Source organism: Mus pahari, chromosome 2, assembly GCF_900095145.1.
Source record: "Mus pahari chromosome 2, PAHARI_EIJ_v1.1, whole genome shotgun sequence".
In the NCBI taxonomy this organism is placed as follows: domain Eukaryota; kingdom Metazoa; phylum Chordata; class Mammalia; order Rodentia; family Muridae; genus Mus; species Mus pahari.
The window spans coordinates 26868452-26886192 of record NC_034591.1 but is presented as its reverse complement, the minus strand read 5'-3'; the positions used below and the strand labels follow the sequence as shown (position 1 = coordinate 26886192).

Genomic DNA, 17741 nt, shown 5'->3' with positions numbered 1-17741 from the left:
CCTGTCCATACCGCAGCAAGGCTACTAGTTACCGATCCTAGCCTGTCCATACCGCAGCAAGGCTACTAGTTACCGATCCTAGCCTGTCCATACTGCAGCAAGGCTACTAGTTACCGATCCTAGCCTGTCCATACTGCAGCAAGGCTACTAGTTACCGATCCTAACCTGTCCATACCACAGCAAGGCTACTAGTTACCGATCCTAGCCTGTCCATACTGCAGCAAGGCTACTAGTTACCAATCCTAACCTGTCCATACACAGCAAAACTACTAGTTACCGATCCTAACCTGTCCATACCGCGCTACTAGTTACCGATCCTAGCCTGTCCATACCACAGCAAGACCTGATGTTTATAATGAACTACAATTAAACTTTAAACACTCAGAAAGGTCTAAAAACCCACACTGCTTGATTTCTGATCCTTCCCTTTAGACTCCAATCGTACGCCTTTCCACGTATAAAAGCCATGGCTGCAGTAGCCAATAGCATTACTTATCCTGCTTCCCAACCACGTGGTGCCACGCTACCCTGGTAGGCTGGAAGGGAAAGCACGGTCACCACCTTTATATTTCACACAGTAAGGCTAACCCAGAGCCTCCGGGACACTCTTGAGACACAGCTCTCCGTGGTGTGCCAGTGAAGCACTTCCTTGCCAACGGCCTTCGGCATTCCTTATAAACTATCCTGTACTTAGGGACAACACAGCAGAAAGACATAAACCTAGCGAATGCATTCAAATCTTTAAACACAAGCTTCATTTATAAATAAACATTCTCAAGACTTCGCACTTTCAGTGATTAAGAAGTGACGTCTAAAGCTGATGCTAGGAGATCAGCCATTGTTTATTAGAGAGTAATCTCTCTGGAAACTTCTGCACGTCTGTGCACCTGTGTGTGCACATGTCTGTGTACCTGTGTGCACATATATGTTGAAGTCACGAGTTGACCACATCTGTTGTTCCTCAGGAAGCAATAATCTTATTTTATTTTAAGAAAGGTTCGTCGGTGAACCTGGAGTTTTGATTCAGCTCTCTTGGTTGTGCACTGCAAGTCCCAGAGACCCTCACCCTTCCACTCTGTCTTCTAGCACTGCGGTTATGTATATGCACCTTGCTGTGCGTGGCTTTTTACCTCATTACTGTGAATCTGACCTGAGATCCTTATGTGGAGTGGAGAACACTTTAACCAACTGAGGCACTTCCCCAGTCCTGGAAATATTTTAACAGAGAAAGATCATGAAGAAAAGAAAGGAGCAGCTCAAAATAATAAGAGTTTTGCTACAAATCATGCGAGCAAGTTGTGGGCTCACTGCAATACTGCTCTTGTAGGGCATTCTTCCTTCTTACCCAGAACCAAGACACAGTCATGTGAAACAAAGAAATGGAAAGTCCCGCCCCATGAGTCCGTAATGTACGGATGCACTGCTGACAACGAAACGCTCATTTCAGATGGCTCTACCCACACACTCTGGGTATGGAACATGCGTGCAGGAGAACAGGCATGTGATGGGTATGGACAGGGTTATGTTTGGTGCCATGTCTTCTCCTTACTGATTTTAGATAAGATGGCCATGGGAAGCACAGGTAGGCCCCAAGATTAAGAACAGAAGTGACAGGAACACCTTGCCTAAGTGAGTCTGGAATGCTAGACACAGGCAGCCAGTTTCGTGATGCCAGAGCAACATATTTACTCTCAGGGTGGGGACCAGGAGAAATGAACTCTTACTTTTGATGCAGTTTACTAAGTGCACTTATTTATGACACGTGAAGGTAATGCTTAGGTCTGCCTTTATCTGGAGCTTTGTCATTTACACTGAAGCGTTTATGTTTGATATGAGCTGACATGACAGGCTCTTTTCCTTGACACTTATGGGAGACAGTTTGAGCTCTGGCATCTCCAAGTTAGAGGAATAACGTAAGTCCCGCTTACACTGTCAGTAGCAAGGATGTTTTAGGTGAGGCTAGACCAACCTTGGCTCAAGCCGTCCTGACAGGATGTTTGCTTGACTTCCATGTTCTCCATAGTGTCTCCTTTTGAGACTTCCCCGGGAGATGGTCTTCTCTCAAAGATGTTGTTGTTGTTGTTAACCTGGGTCCCATTTTGCTTTAGTAGTCTGAACACCTCAGCCTCCAAATCTCTAATCTAGAAAACAAAAATCCACTCATAAATCGGGCTATCCTGCACTCCTCTGGGCAGAGCTGCCTCACCATTAGTGGCTGTGAGAACTTCACTCACCCGAACTTGCAGGCCTTGGACTTCAACCAGGTGAGCCTTTTCCACCTCCTCCAGCTTCTTTCTTTCTACTTCCTGTCTCTTGATGAAATCGAGCTCTCTAAAGAAGAAAATAAGAGGCTCAATTGTAGAAAACTTTCAATAAGTGTGGAAATGTGGAAATTCTTTCAGAGACACTCAAGTGCACGGCGGGATGGACACTTGAGAGCTGTTTAAATAAATGAAACTCAAATGTAGTTAGTGGGAAAGTTTATGGGAACAATCTTAAAGACATCTTTAATGATTTAATTATAAGTACGGAAATTATTTTGATTGTTCTCAGCATGTTGTGCACCTCTGGACCTGATCAGGAGCATGTACACTCGTGGGCACAGGAGTTATGGCCCGAATGACGCTGTGGGGAAGTTAATGGTGGTACCCTCCTGTCAGCAGAGATGATTTTATATTTCCAATACTTAACAACAGATGAAAGAAGACAGATCTGAAGAGTTACTTAGAGAGAAACCAGTGGAGGGGCAGAGAGACAACTGTCACACTTTCATAGGTAATACAGGAGAAGGGGACACTCCTCCATTCTGAAAGCCAACCTGGCCATTTCTTATAGCTAGATACAGTGTTGTTAGCAGAAACTTGCAATGGTAATGTATTGAGTTCATAATAACAAGCAACAGTCATCCTCTTTCAAATGATTTCTTATAGCTATTTGTTTCAGCTATTAAAATATTACTCCAAAGACAGGAAAGAAACAAGATGACTTACATACACACTTAGCTTCTAAGGCTTGTCACAGAAAACCACAAAAGGTGCTGGTGTCTGGTCTAGTGAGTTAGGAATAACTCATGAGAATCCCTCTGGGCATGCTCAGTAACGCCAAACCCAGGAGGTGGAGAGGAAGATGAAAAGCTCAGAAAAGAGCTGCTGAAATTTCACAGCAGGTCGTGGTGAGGGTCTGCCTTAGTGTGGTGACCTGGGATCCCGAGAGTCGTACTGAGAAACGCAGGGCATGTAGAGGTCTTGCAGGTCAGTGTCCACACTGCCTGTAGAGGCAGGGTCTGTGAAAACTGATTTGAAGAACACAGACAGAGGCCCATCCAGGCTTCTCTGCATGTAGCATGCCCAACTGTCAGCCGAGCATCCTGACTAACCCCAGCCGCACTCCTGGCTCCTAAAGCATAGAGAAGCTTCCCAAAAGAACCAACAAGCCTCGACGCCATGAGACACTCAGGCAGAGTCAAATGACAACACACAAAATGTTCCCATGAGAAAAAGTTACTCCCTTAATCCATGCTGGCTGTGATCTGAAAGGGAGAGCCCAGCCTGCCCTTCTCACACCCCTGACTAGTGTAAGCACGCTGGGGACAAGCCTTCTTCTCACCCGTGTCTGTGCTGTCCTTCGGGTCACTAGAAAAAGCTTACTTTTGTTGAAAATCTTTGATCAACTTCTTGGCTTTGTTATACTTCTTCTCCAGGGCCTGGTACTGGCTTTGGGTCTCTTTGAGATGCTCATTCACGGTGTGACATAATGTCTGCGCCTCGATCCAGTAGCTCTCCAACTTCAGCATCCTTTCTTTATTCTCTTCTATATTCTGCTGCAGTTGGTTCTTCTCTAGTTCCCACCTTACTTTCTCATTTTCGGCTGCTTGCAGCTGGAGAAAACAAATGTCAAGGCAAAAATAATTTGGGCACGTCTGTAGCACCATCTCTCCACACTATTAGCTTTTTAAGATAAAACCCTATTGTTATATGCAATCAGTCATCAAAACAGATCGAGATGAGATGAGCAACCGTTCTTTCCATATCCACAGAGGATAAAAGGGAAATGATTTGCTCAAGGTTACCCATCTGATAAATGACGAAACACAAATCTGATGCGAACTCCCATGAACTCTCTTTGCTAGCATGTAGTTTGAAATACTTTAAGCAGGGAACAGTGTCTAGCGCATCACTGATTAGGTCCACTAAATGTTGACACACGTTGTTTGAAAGCATGTTAAACAAAGTGTAGGACAGGAAGTTGAAGATTAATTAAGAAGGGGGTGGGGGTAGGGAAGGAGCAGAGGCAAATGCACTGATGGTGAGGAAGGGACTTAACCTTTAGGTTGTCCTCCTTAACACGTGGGCACGTGGTCCAGGTTTCTAAGAGTCTGAATCACCGCCTGTGTCTCAGGTGCCCGAAGAGTCATAGGGCACCTGCGCTCTCGCCACTCTGCATCCTTGCAACACATCCTGGGCATCCTAATCATTTGATAGAGTCAGTTCCTGTTACTGGGCTTTTAACCCTTTGGAAGATGTTACTAGGTTCTTGATTTCAACTGACATGAACACAGTCTGTCACCCAATATATTACAGGGAGTGTTAAACACGTCTACATCTTTTCAAACCTTAATTTAAACTATGGATAAAAGACAGGGAAAAAAATAAAGATATTAATGGTTGTCCTGTTAATTTAAATCCCTCCGATGCATCAGAAAGACAGCTTCGTGTAGTTTCTGTCTCTGGAAATTCTTAGAAACACAGAGTGCAGGTTTTTTTCTGGGCCTCTTGGTTAAATTTGAGTCCAGGAAAGAGGAAGCTACTCCGGCATTGCTCTTAATGCAGAATTCTAGCACTGAGTTTCAGCTGAGGGTTTAAATTGCACTGACAACCACGTTCCCTTCACCTTGCTACTCGGTCTACCTCTCTACTTACAGAGTCATCAAGGCTCAAAATGACACTCCCAGTCTGCACAGCATTGAGCGAATGGAGATACACATTCACACAAATGTACACATTTATATGTCACAGGAGTAGTTTTGTGCAAAGTATTTTACTAAGTACACGTGGACAAGAGGTTACAAAGTAAAAATTAGTCCCAAACACTGAAGTGAAGAAATCTATTTAACATCGATAATAATCACATTAACGTGTTTTCAAGTGTTATCATATACCAATCTAGGAAGAAAACAGTAATTTGTACACTTTTCTAAATTAAATCTTCATAGTCAAATGCCTAAGCCTGTCTATGAGAGCATTTATAAACACCGGGGCTCTTTTCCCTATTTGTAACCAACAATTTATAAGATCTGCTTTTTAAAGTCAAGAAACAGTTTTCAGATTAAAAGGGCTTGGTTTTTACAGCATCTTTAATGAACGCTTTATAGCAGTTGTTTAGGTACCAGCTCTGCTAGCTTAAAACTTAAAATTCGCAGTGCGCGGCTGGCACCATGAAGAATGCTGAAACAAGCTTTGACTAGAGAGCTCCAGGATGTTTTAGTCAGGAATGCCACTTAACCAAAGTAGCCAGCTAACACATCCCCATTTAACCAGCTAACTCATCTCCATTTAACCAGCTAACGCATCCCCATTTAACCAGTTAACTCATCCCCATTTAAAACACATGGAAAACTCAAAGCAAGTATTCACTGTGAATCAGAAAACAGATCACTCGAGGGAGGCAATAATTATTTCGTAATCTTAAAAAGATTATGGAAGCAATACAGCATCGTTTGAAAGCAAATGAAGATATTTTTGTCTCTGAAAATATACATTTGATAGAAATGAACAACAATAGCTAGAACTGTATCTTGTACAAGAATTTTACAGTTTACTTTGACGCCTCACTATTTCATAGAGATTAAAAATATATTCTTTTATTAATATTTTTTCTCTTCAACAAATTTAAATAATGTGAACTTAGCATATCTCACGATTTCCTGTAGCACCTGAATCTAAATTAATTACACAATGCATAGAATGAGCTTATGAGCTTTACTTCTTCGACATGGGAAGTTTTTTTCTAAAAAGAAATTAATGTTCCACATTAAAACAATACATTGCTTCCAGTAAATTAGCTGAAATTATTATAAGGTAAATGACAGACAGGAGATTTGGTATACCAGCTTGTATTTTAGAAATTAATACACACTTCAGATGCTTGAGCCATTAAAAATATTATTTTTTGAAGAAATTTCAGAGAGACTAAAGAGTATAAATCTACTTAAAATATCAAGTGCCCTGTGGCCTTCTCTGGTTGTATGCGGGTATGCTCGGTCTTAAGGCAGGTCTGTCGATGTACTTAATGTTGGAAATGACCCTCTCATGGCAATATGCTCTCAAATGCACGGGAGCAAATCCATTACTCCCAGGCTTCCAATTCCTCAGAGTATCTGAAGTTTAAAGAGTATAATTCAAACACCACGGAGCGGTGCTTACCTTGGTCTTCAATTTTTGAATCTCTGCTTCTGTAACTGCATGTTTGATTTGCAACTGAAAATTGAAAAGAAAAACATCTCAACTAAGAGTGTTTCTATATTTTTAAAGACTCAGCAGCGAGAAGAATATCTTATGACACAATTTAAAAAAAAAAAAAAAAAAAAAGCTCAGGACCCTGCTGCATTGCAGCAGGTTGTAATTACAAATGTCTAGCATGTAAAATGACTCAGTGGGTGCAAACTAATTAAACACAGGGTTTATGACTCACGGTCCCTAATATCCGATTAAGTTACCAGTTTAATTGCTAAGGGGCCAAAGAAAAGAAAACTCATTTCTTGGCCTCTGCAGCTCTTCCTTTATGATCTGAGCGTCCAGGAGCTGTTTCCTTGCTGAGGCTCGCCCACAGAATGGCTTGAGCCAGCCAGTCAACAGGCCTCGCACAGTGTGAAGATTCAGTCCCACATCGTGCAGAAAGGTGGCGCTGTGGCTCTGTGAGTCGCTCTCACATTCCGCAGAGCAGCTCTGCAGCAGAGGAAGGAGGGAACGCAGTGGCACAGAAATCTCCGGTTTGTTTTCGTTTGTGTTCCTTTTTAACCGCAGGAAAGGTACAGATTCAAATTTCTGCCTTCCAAAAGATCTACCTGTATAAAGACTCCAACCCCCCAAAAGCATTTTCTTTACAACACAAGAGTCGTCTTTGCCATTTGATTGCTTTACTCCCCCACCATCTCCCGCGCCACCCCCCACCCCCACACCAAGGACTGTTTTCCTTCTAGGGATCATTCATTTCTTGAATTTAGGGAAAACAGTTTACAGGTTCACAATTTGCTCTCTGGATGTTTTTGATGGAAAGGATGTTTTTTAAATTCTCCAGGTTTTATAGGTCCAAACAGCCCACTGGAGGGTCTGGGGAGAGAGACACTGCAGCCAAGCCAGTGAACATTTTCTGCTATGCAGCTGAGCACAGTCACTAAGTGATGCATGTGCCGCTCTGTTTCTTTCGGTTATATTGAATCCTAAGTTGGTTTGCCACAAAGTTATTGAAGACCACTATCTCCCTCCCCCCACCCCCGCCTTTTTTATTTGTCCAAAGTTAGGAGTTTGGAGTTAGGACTGTACCGAATCTGGGTTTCTTGGTTTTATGCCATAATCTTAGTGGTGCGTCTCACTCAGGTGCCCTTAGCAGATACCCAACCTGGGAGTGTGCTAGGCAAGGAAGCCACACCAGGTTTTCTCAGTGAAAAATACTGGCAGAGGTCTTTTGTGCTCACCAGAAATCCTGATCCCTTGGTGAGTACAGTGATGTGGGGAAACTGAGGCTAAGAGCAAATAATCAGCCTAACTGTACAAAAAAACCAACACTAGAACTGGATTAGACCTTGGGTATCTAGTTCTGATCCTGTGCCACTTCTCTAAAAAAAAAATAAAATAAAGATGAACTTTATCAGCATCTACTGAGGGGCTCTAGGCAAGATGCTGTGAAGATGACATTTCCCCTCTCTCCCTCAAATAAACAGCCATGCTAACCTGCCACTCAAGAATAAAGCCACAAAAGAATAAGGACACTGCATATTCTTTAATATACAACATGGAGATGTATATGCAACCACAAGGAATTATTTTCCAGAGGTTTTATACTCTTAGAGAATAAAGCAAATTCATGCGCCTGGATGATTTTTTTTCCCCATCCATTACTAACAAAAATATCTACTCTGTTGTTTAAAACATACTAATCTGAAAAGCTAGCCTACGCAAATTCATCACGCTCGCCCTGCGCATGTGCTATGCAGCAGGAATACTGCGTAGCCTCACAGTGCACTTTCTTCCATGTAAAATGCCCTTCCTCATAGTCTATGGCCGTCCTCATTTTGGCATTCAGTGAGGTAACCCAGATACAGCATTTAAAGCATAATGGCGGAGTGAGAATTATTTATCCATAAATTCAGCCAGGCAGGAAGAATGAGCCAGAACAGCCAAATGTAGTTACTCCATCTCACTCAACAGATGCCTGCAAACCTGATACTCAGACACCAGAGGCAGGGGGATTGCTGCAAGTTCAAGGCCAGTATGACCTACATAGTCAGTTCTAGGTTAATCAAAGCTCCACAGCGGCACTCAGAAAAATGAAACTAAAAGTTTTGAGTAATCTACACAGCTGACATAAGAACATATCTGGCTCTATCCACAGGGCCGAGTCTGTGGTAGGCACTGGGCTCTGGGAGGGTTCCAGATGACATTTTCTCGAGGATGAACCTGAGCAGAGTGAAGCCTCTTCCTGGGGCTCTAGACTTCCCTACTCACACCACCGAAACCTCTGTCGGCTGCTCATCTGCACCTCAGTTTCCCAAATGAGAACTGAGAGGGGAAGAGCTGCCAGTGTCACCCACATACTCCATTTGGGAGTTACTGAAAAATGAGCCAGCATGTTTACCATGGTCAGTCTAGAAATTCACGGCACAGGCTACATACTAATTCAGTATGCCTGAACTGTGGTTCAATCTATCTCAAGCATCTTCTTCTAATGGCTGTACATACTAAGTTAGTTCCCTGACCCATGGTCAAACCTATCACAAGCAAGAATCTGTTCTTTGTGGGTGTACACCTTAGGGTATATACCCTGAACTGGGAACAAACCTAAGGAGAAATCTGGAATGGCCCACAAGGATCTCTGGTTAGCCTGCTGCTCTACTCTCATCAAGATGGGTAAGGAAAGGAGGCTCCTTAGCAGTGACGTGACGACAGCTGGAAAGAGCTTGATATTAGGAATGCCACCTAATCATTCAGAGACAGCGACATGGAATGGAATGTGCGCATCTGGGCATCATTCAGGAGGTAGTGACAGTGCGAGCGTAAGGTTTCCTCAGTTGACATAAGGCCTGAGATTACAGGTATGTGATTATTTTAATCCTGCATGCAGTGTACACCTCATGACTTTTTACACATCCATCACTAGTAATAGAAAAGGTATGAGAACACACAAGATGAACTTCTTCAGCTTACAAAGTAAAACACAGTACACAAGACTTTAAACTGCCGAGCGAACAGTTGTCAAGGCCAGTTTGGAGAAATCATAGCCCATAGTTTTGTTAATGTGGAAGTTTTTACACTGGCAGAAAACTGCATGTTTGCCTTCAGGCCCCTGTATTACTGCAAAGGGCTTTGGGAGTGAGCAGAGCAGGCCCTGCTCACGTCAGTGCTCAGGTGACAGAGACTCAGAGACACCAAAAGGCACCTTGCAGCTTCTCCGGGGAGAATGAGGTGCAGGAGGGACAACCCCAGGCCTGACTAACCAACTTCTGCTTTTTCTGCTTGTCTAGCTGAAAGTGTTTCCCTGACTGCTAATAATTTTCACTCCTTCCTTATGAAAATTCTGAGGGGCCTGTGATGATCGCTATCCTGAATGAGAAATCATGACTGACTACCCAGGTTCTGAGAATCCTGACGCAGAATGTCAACCGGCACACTGCCGGCATCTGGACTTAGTAATAAAACCCAGGGATTGGAGGAGATGGCTCAGTGGTGAAAGCGCTCACTATGGAAGCACGAGAAACTCCAGGATCCATGTGAAAGACCAACAGTGGTGTGTGCATGTGACCTAGCACTGAGTGGGGTACAAACAGGAGGCTCCGGGGGCTCACAGGCCGGTCAGTGAGAACTCCTGTTTCACACAATAAGGTGAAGAAGGTACCCATTGTGGACCGCAGGCCTCTGTGAGCATAAGTGAGCAGCCCTGCTCCCCCACCCCCGGAAAAGAAACAGGAAGTAGGAAAGAATGTAGAATACGCTCGTTATTAAATTGGTATCTTGCTAATGACACTAGATGCTGGGTATCTCATCGCTGAGGCCACACCAACATGGCAGCGTTCACCTTTAAAATGTGTCCTTACTACTTTCAGAGGCCAAGGTCAGCAGGTGATATTAGAAGTATGGACAAAGACAACTTGTTCCTGCTTGGCTTCACTAGCCTTTTTCTCTTATCACCAGGCCAGAGACTCTTGGTCTTTGCCATCTTTTGTATCCAAAGTAGACAAGGCTGGCTGGAGACACCTGCTTCACTGTGAATAACAATGTGCTTTAACAAGTAGTGAGGGACCATGGCAAATGTGGCATAATTAGTAGAAGGTAGAGCGCATATTCATCTCAGCATTTCTCCAAACGATTGCAGTCCTGTCTTAGCTGATAAGAACAAGCTCTGTCTTATTCCCTGTCAACGGGAACATCGCAGTATCCACCCTGGGGTTTCACCAGAGACAAATATACAGTTCTACATTTGTGAGCAGAAGGTCTTACTTCACACCCTGTAGCTGCACTGCTGAGTGTGGGCTCTGTTTATCGCTTTCAGTAAGATGAGCATGGAACGCATACGACTAACTATAACTGAATCAAAATGTCTACGTATGACTACCAGAAAGGGGCAGGCAGAAGCCTCATCAGCATCAACTGCAGCACTCTACTTAGCCTGTGCAGGCATGGAAAATATTTTGGAAGTGAAAAATATTATCTTTGCTGGAGAATTTTAAGAGTGTTCTAGAACCAGACATTTTCTAATCAGATAAGAGCAACACTGTCGGCTCTCACGGCACCAGGGCAGCAATGCCTGGTATTCACACACAACTCTGAGAAATGGTTTCTGCACTGTGCAGACTTTTTACTATTGTTTATGCACTGGACCGAGCCTGTTTTGTCTGCAGGGAGGTGGGCCCCACTAAAGGAGCTGGAGGTGGAGGTGTTTTTGAAGATATATGATGTTATTAAAATGTAGCAGTTGCAAATCTTTGCCATTTTTTTTGCACTAAGCTTATAGATGGTGGGTTTGTTTTGTTTTGTTTTTTTGTTTTGTTTTTCGTATTAACAAAAGTGGGTTTTATTTTCAGGGAACTACATATGCAAAGCAAGCTGCAATTAGCTGGTGGAGTCGTAACTCAACCTGATTGGAAGGTCCCCCACCAAGGGGAGTGAACATCGCTCGGGACCAAAGCCCGGGACAAGTCTCTAACAAGGCCACTTGGAACTGATTCTCAGAATGTGGCTATTAATGAGGAACGTGTTGGTTACATCTCACAGGCTGTGATTACAGCTCCTTTAAAAATAAGTACGTGTTTACTACTACAGAGGTAACGATTCACAGCTCCCACTTGTCAAGGAACCTTCCACATAGATGGCTTTATTTATTCTCGGGTTTATTTTTCACAGACTTAAATAACACAGTTTTTAGACTTTGGCTTCCCCTAACAACAAAAGCAGATTTGTTTTCTCCGGTACGAGCAGTCCTGGCTCCCAAGGCTGTGGTGGGGATACCTCAGCCCTGTAAAGAGAGGATTCGCTCTGACTCAGCCTCTCTCTTCTCTGCTTCCCACCCAGGAAGTCAGTCAGAACAACTTCCAATCCAAAGGGCAGAAAGTTAAAAAACAAAACGAACAAACAAACAAACAAAACCAAGCCAAACTGTACGCAGGGGCAGGAACTCAACCTACTTAGTGGCTAGGAAGATGTCTCCGTGGGTTAGAGTATTTGTTGTTAACCTGTAAAGCCCCGAGCCTGGATTTCCAGCACACACATTAAAAACCGCTGAGCATGGCCTGGTGGGCTCCCTGTGGCCCCAGTGCTGTGGGGGAGGAGGACAGGAGACAGGAGCCTTGGGATGTGCTGCTTGCTGGCCCAGCTTCAGGTTTACTGAGAGACCCTGTCTCAAGGGAATGGCGGGGGNGGGGGNGGGGGNGGGTGACAGAGCAGAGCACTGGATATATGGATTGTAAGCATATGCATCTGTGCATACATGTGTGTACACAGCACACATACACTCACACACAAGCAAAACAAAAATCAAAACAAACACAGCTCACATGAAAACAGGAAAGAGAAGTCTATCTCAACCTAAAGTGACATTTGAAATAAAGTGCCTGAAAATGAGCAGGCAGGGATTGACCAGGTAGGCAGCTCCAGGCTTCATTTGATGGCAGGACACATTCTGGCACCGCCCTTAGCGGCCAGAGAACCGGTCCATCCAGTGCAAAAGGTGGCCAGCTTCTACTTTCCTGCCAGAGACTGAGACCTCAAGGCAGCTCCTATCACTCCCCTGGTATCTCACATGTGTCCAGAGGCAGCTGTAAGACCAGAAAGGCAGGCAGGAGGGGGCTGATTTCTTTCCCACATGGAGCTGTAGACCTCAGAGCAAAGACAGCAGGAGAGAGCTGCACTGCTTGCCATGCCCAGTGAGCTTCACTTTCTCCTCACAGTTCTCAGAATAAACAGGGAGCTTTGGATTTGTGATTACAGACGAAACACTTGTGAAATTATGGGTCTCACTTTGAGACTTCAAAGTACTAAAGACAAAATAAGCAAATCCATGTGTCCATGGGTGCAGTTATCATCATGTGTCCATGGGTACAGCTAGTAATCGTCATGTGTCCATGGGTACAGGTATCACCATGTGTCCATGGGTACAGTTAGTTATCGTCATGTGTCCATGGGTACAGGTATCACCATGTGTCCATGGGTACAGTTAGTTATCATGTGTCCATGGGTACAGCTAGTTATCGTCATGTGTCCATGGGTACAGCTAGTTATCGTCATGTGTCCATGGGTACAGTTAGTTATCGTCATGTGTCCATGGGTACAGTTATCGTCATGTGTCCGTGGGTACAGGTATCACCTATGTGTCCATGGGTGAAGTTACTATCCTAGAGTTACTCTTGGAGACACCAGGGTAAGTGAAAGTGAAGACTAACAAACAACACACACAGAAGAGAAAGCTGAGCACTTCCCAGGGCAGCAGAGCACACAGGGAGAGAAGGGGACAGGGCAGATGGCACCTGCAGTTAAGGGCATATCTAATGACACAAAACAGATGACAGGAGCCCGAGACGTTCAGATGATGGCTTTTAGAAAATTAAGCAAAAACACAAACACACATACACACACGCACATGCATGCACACACACGTGCACACACACCCCAAACTCCACTGAAACAGAGGCTCATAATGGACTAAAATGAGAATCAAGAACTGCAAACACAAACCAGAATCAGTCATTACATTAGAAGGAGGGACTCGGGCCGTAGCTCAGAGTGCTGGCCCCCTCCATCTTGTACTGGGTAGGGGACATTAGAAAGGAAGCCCATCACTCAGAAACTGTGGCAAAACGTTAGCTGCAGCCTGAAGACAAGAGAAGCACCTGACTCCAGACTGATGTCAGACCTTTCAAAAAATATACGCTTAAAGCAATGAAGCTAACAATTTTCAGTATATATATATATATATATATATATATATATATATATGAACAAAATGTCAAGCCTAGCCAATTATAATGGTGTCATGATGATTAGAACATCATTCTTGGTATGAAAAGCTCACAGAAACTGTATCTACCATAAACACCAAATAAATTACTCAGAGACAAACTGAGAAATTAAAAATTTAAAATAGGATCAGAAATAAAGCTTTTAAAGGAAAAACAAGAGAATATAATATTTGCAAGTATATTATAAAGCTACCTGAAAAGTTTTAAAATTATAACAAATTTGAATTGTTCATTTTTCTTAAAACCCAAGGGTTTAATCAAACATCTTCATACAGAGAATGCAAATGGTATTTGTCTCAACTTTAAAGTTATGTAAAGAGAACAAATTCTAATGACTTGAAGATAATCTGAGTAACAGCCAACAAATGTAAAAGAAACACAAAGTACAAAATGGGTTAAGCAGAGTAATAAACACCATCAATAATATTACAGATTCAAATTGATAAAATTTTCGCTGTAAGAGATACAGAGTCTAACATTGTATATAGTTAAGTGTAGTAAAAGAAAATGTTTCAGTTGACTTTGTTAGATATAGGCACACACTTAATACTACAACAAAAGTGACTGTCAAATATTTACATCAAATTATAACCTAAAAGCAAAAGGAAGTCATTGATATATTTCATGTGTTTTCAACATACCATCGAGTAGACAAAAAAATATTATGGAGGTATAAATTTTCTCCTTAATAAGTTCAAGAAAAATTAATAAAGATTCAGAACACTTCAAGTGTATCAAGCTAATCACAAATATTAACCTACAATTAAAATATCACTTTCAAATAAATCAGTTGAAAATTCTGTATCTGACCACAACATAATAAAATGGTAGATTAATAAAATCATTTCCTCAGTTACTAAAGTCAAAATTAAAATAAAACAAGGAAAATGGAAATAACAGATTGTTTCCAAAGTGAAGTCAGTAAGACTGCTAATAAAGTGGGGGTCGGGTAAAAGGCACAGCACCAAACAGATCCAGTTTTACTGTTGCCCATTACAACAATGAAGTGTGACAATAAATTAAGGCTGAGTTATAAGAGGCTGACACATGAACAAGTGAACACGCCCAGGAAAGGAGATGGCGGTATTAATAAATCCACAGAGGCAGGGATGGCTGAGCCAGGTAAGGGAAAACTTTTGTTTGGGCCTAACATAGGAAACTAACAAATGCCACGACCTTCCTCTTTGAAAGCAATTTGGATCTGCCTAAGAGAGAAGGTCACGGATGTGCTTCAGGCTACTATTCATTGATTAAAAAATAAGAAATGCTTGTGAAAGAAGTTTTTTCAAAAAACAGCACATGGAGGGGTTCTGGAGTTGCAAATGTGGAGACCTGTGGCAGAGAGTGTCAGCAACCAGGAAGGAGACAGTCATTTAGTGGACCCTCACCTTTCTCACATAATCCTGCTAAGGGCACACCTGGTGCTAAGTCAGGCCAGCCTGCTCCACACCCTGAAGCTATGACCTTCTGACTGCTATTTAACTGTCAGTCCATGTGACAGGAACCTTTGGTGCTGACAGGAGAGAGGGAACAGCAGAAAAGGGAGTAAATTAACACTGTGACAGTGTGCTCACAGTAAGGGAGGGCGTGGGGGAGCCGGAAGTAATCACACTGTGGCAGGCACATGTGCCAACATACATGGTGCTCAAGACTCCTGAGACACGGGAGATAATGCTACAACCATTAATTCAGTAATGATTAAAAGCATAAATACTTATCTGGTTTCTATATTATACTGATAGGAAAAAAACTGTGTCAAACAACTGAGAAAAGAAAATATTAACTTTTAGGCAACAGGTGAAATTTTGATAGTTCTGATGAGAGGTAGAAAAATAAAAATAAAAATAAAATTTTTTGTTTTCCAAACAAAAATTTGGAAAAATGAAACACATAAGCCAAGAGGACAAAGATTCTAATAGTAAAGTGATAACTATAAACATAAAGGGACCATGTTCAATAACTGGCAAAGACCTCCCGTAATAATTTATTAAAAAACAAGATTCAGGAATAGACTACTGAAAGGAAAAATATTTGAATCAAATTTATGAAATGGATAAAATAGATGTAATAAATAAATAAATAAATAAATAAATAGGTAAACAGAAATTCAGACAACATGAAAGAAATGAAAGGCAAAAGAAAGCTCGTTTTAAGTTTTACTATTAACCAAAATAAAACTGGAGCAGAGTGTATCTTGTGAGAGAAGAGCAACATTACAAGAATGAAGTTACTGTAGCAATCCTGAGGGAAGTGCAGCTAACAATGGGCCTAAAGTATCTATGTCTATACAACAAGTTATCTATGCATATCAAACCGTAAGTGACAGAAGGCAGGTAGTGACTTTAACACAGATGAGACTGAGGGCAGGTCAGCACAGTTGGCCTTGAAGGGAGAGGGGCTCCCAGCCCAGCCCTGCCAGTTACTGCTGGCCTAGTGCCACCTAACAGATTCTGGGAGGGAGAGCCAGAATATACAGCTTACAGACACACTGGTGAGCATAGCAAGGTTCCATGGCTAGTTCTCAATTACAGTCACACAGAGCCCTAGCTAAATCCCTGGGGACACAAAACAAAACATAATTAGTGACTATAGGAGAGATATTTGTAAGGAGTAAGGTAACCTGGGGTGGGGGTTGATGGGAAATCAGTGTGAGGGTGGGAGAAGTAACTAGAGTGCATAACAGGCACATATGAAATTGTCAAAGAATAAACATTATTAATATGAAATTTCAAATGAGTAAAATGCTTTCTCCAAAAAATGTATACTCAATTACTCAACAATGACAGAATTTCAGAAACAGAAACCTATGTTCAGAAATCATTAAGCTACAGTGATGCCATGATTGAAAAAAAAAATGGGGAAGATTCCTTAACTCCTTCTAAGTCTAACCCAATTTTTGAATTTACTTTTAGTTAGTTTAGTCATGTCTTTAATTCTTATAGCTTGGCATTTATGCAACAAGCAAAGGTATATGTGCCTTCTGAGAGGTCAGAGAAAACACTTTAAGTAGATATACTTATAAACTTCAATTAATCAATTGCTAGTATGAGAAGATGCTGTTCCCCATATATTAGCTTATCAATTTGATTACAATCAAATTAACTTCAGAGGTAACTAGCAAAATGATTCAAGCACCCCATAATATGCAGAGAACAAAGCAAATTTTAAAATGAGAAATGCAGGCTAGAGATAGACGTCAGTGGTAGGGCACATGACCAGTGCCCAAAGCCCTAGGTTGGTTCCCAGAGCAAGGAAAAGAAAAAGAAAATTAGTGATTATGAATCCCTACATGGGGTATCTCTACCCACCTAACAAACGGGGCTCAGGGGACCCTGAGGAAGAAGGGGAGAAGGGGCAGAAAGAAATAAGAGCCAGAGGAGTGTTGTAAATGCTGTCACCTGGATAGGAGAGATCCGTCACACCAGTGTCCACGGCTGCTACGGCTAGGTACCAAATGGACTCTGCAGGTTCCTGGGGGTGGGATGAGTGACTATGATCGAGGGACATGCTGGACATGCACACACGTGTTTTTAAAAGATCAAAAAAGCTAAAACAGTTCTTTAAGCCATTGGTCATCCACTGTCTGTGGAAAGTGACATAGCCCTCTGCTCAGAGGGAAATCAACCCTCAAGGAAAGTGCTCAGCAGGATGCCGTTTGTGTGAGGAAATCAAGCTAGGTGCACAGTACAACCAATCCTCAGAGCACGCCCGATGCCAATGCCAAGTATGTAGCTGGCTGACAGGAACCGTCCAAAGACAGAGGGCACAATCTGAGGAAGAATCATGACCACGGAATTCAGTAGGAAGATAGAGTAGGCCCAAAGTAAGACTGGGTAAGGTAACAAAACAGGAATTTTTACTTAAAGTAACTAAGCGAATCTTGTAACACCAGACTTGGAGGCACTATCTGGTTCTCTATACACATACAAAAGGGACTATCCAGGCCTTTATTTATCTATGTATCTATGTATCTATGTATCTATGTATCTATGTATCTATGTATCTATGTATCTAT

The 17741-nt window shown here is 42.4% G+C and overlaps 1 protein-coding gene across 12 annotated transcripts in view; it reads right to left on the bottom strand.

Annotated features, from left to right (window-relative positions):
• The window catches only part of Ppp1r9a (protein phosphatase 1 regulatory subunit 9A), a 265351-nt gene that overhangs the window by 46309 nt on the left and 201301 nt on the right, over positions 1-17741 (bottom strand). For all 12 annotated transcript variants that reach the window (XM_029534515.1, XM_029534538.1, XM_029534541.1 and 9 more), the window contains 4 exons: positions 6423-6476; positions 3648-3877; positions 2235-2331; positions 1970-2141 (listed from right to left, as the gene is read on the bottom strand). In XM_029534515.1, coding sequence (XP_029390375.1) covers positions 1970-2141; positions 2235-2331; positions 3648-3877; positions 6423-6476 — 553 coding nt within the window. The remainder of the gene's footprint in view (positions 1-1969; positions 2142-2234; positions 2332-3647; positions 3878-6422; positions 6477-17741) is intronic.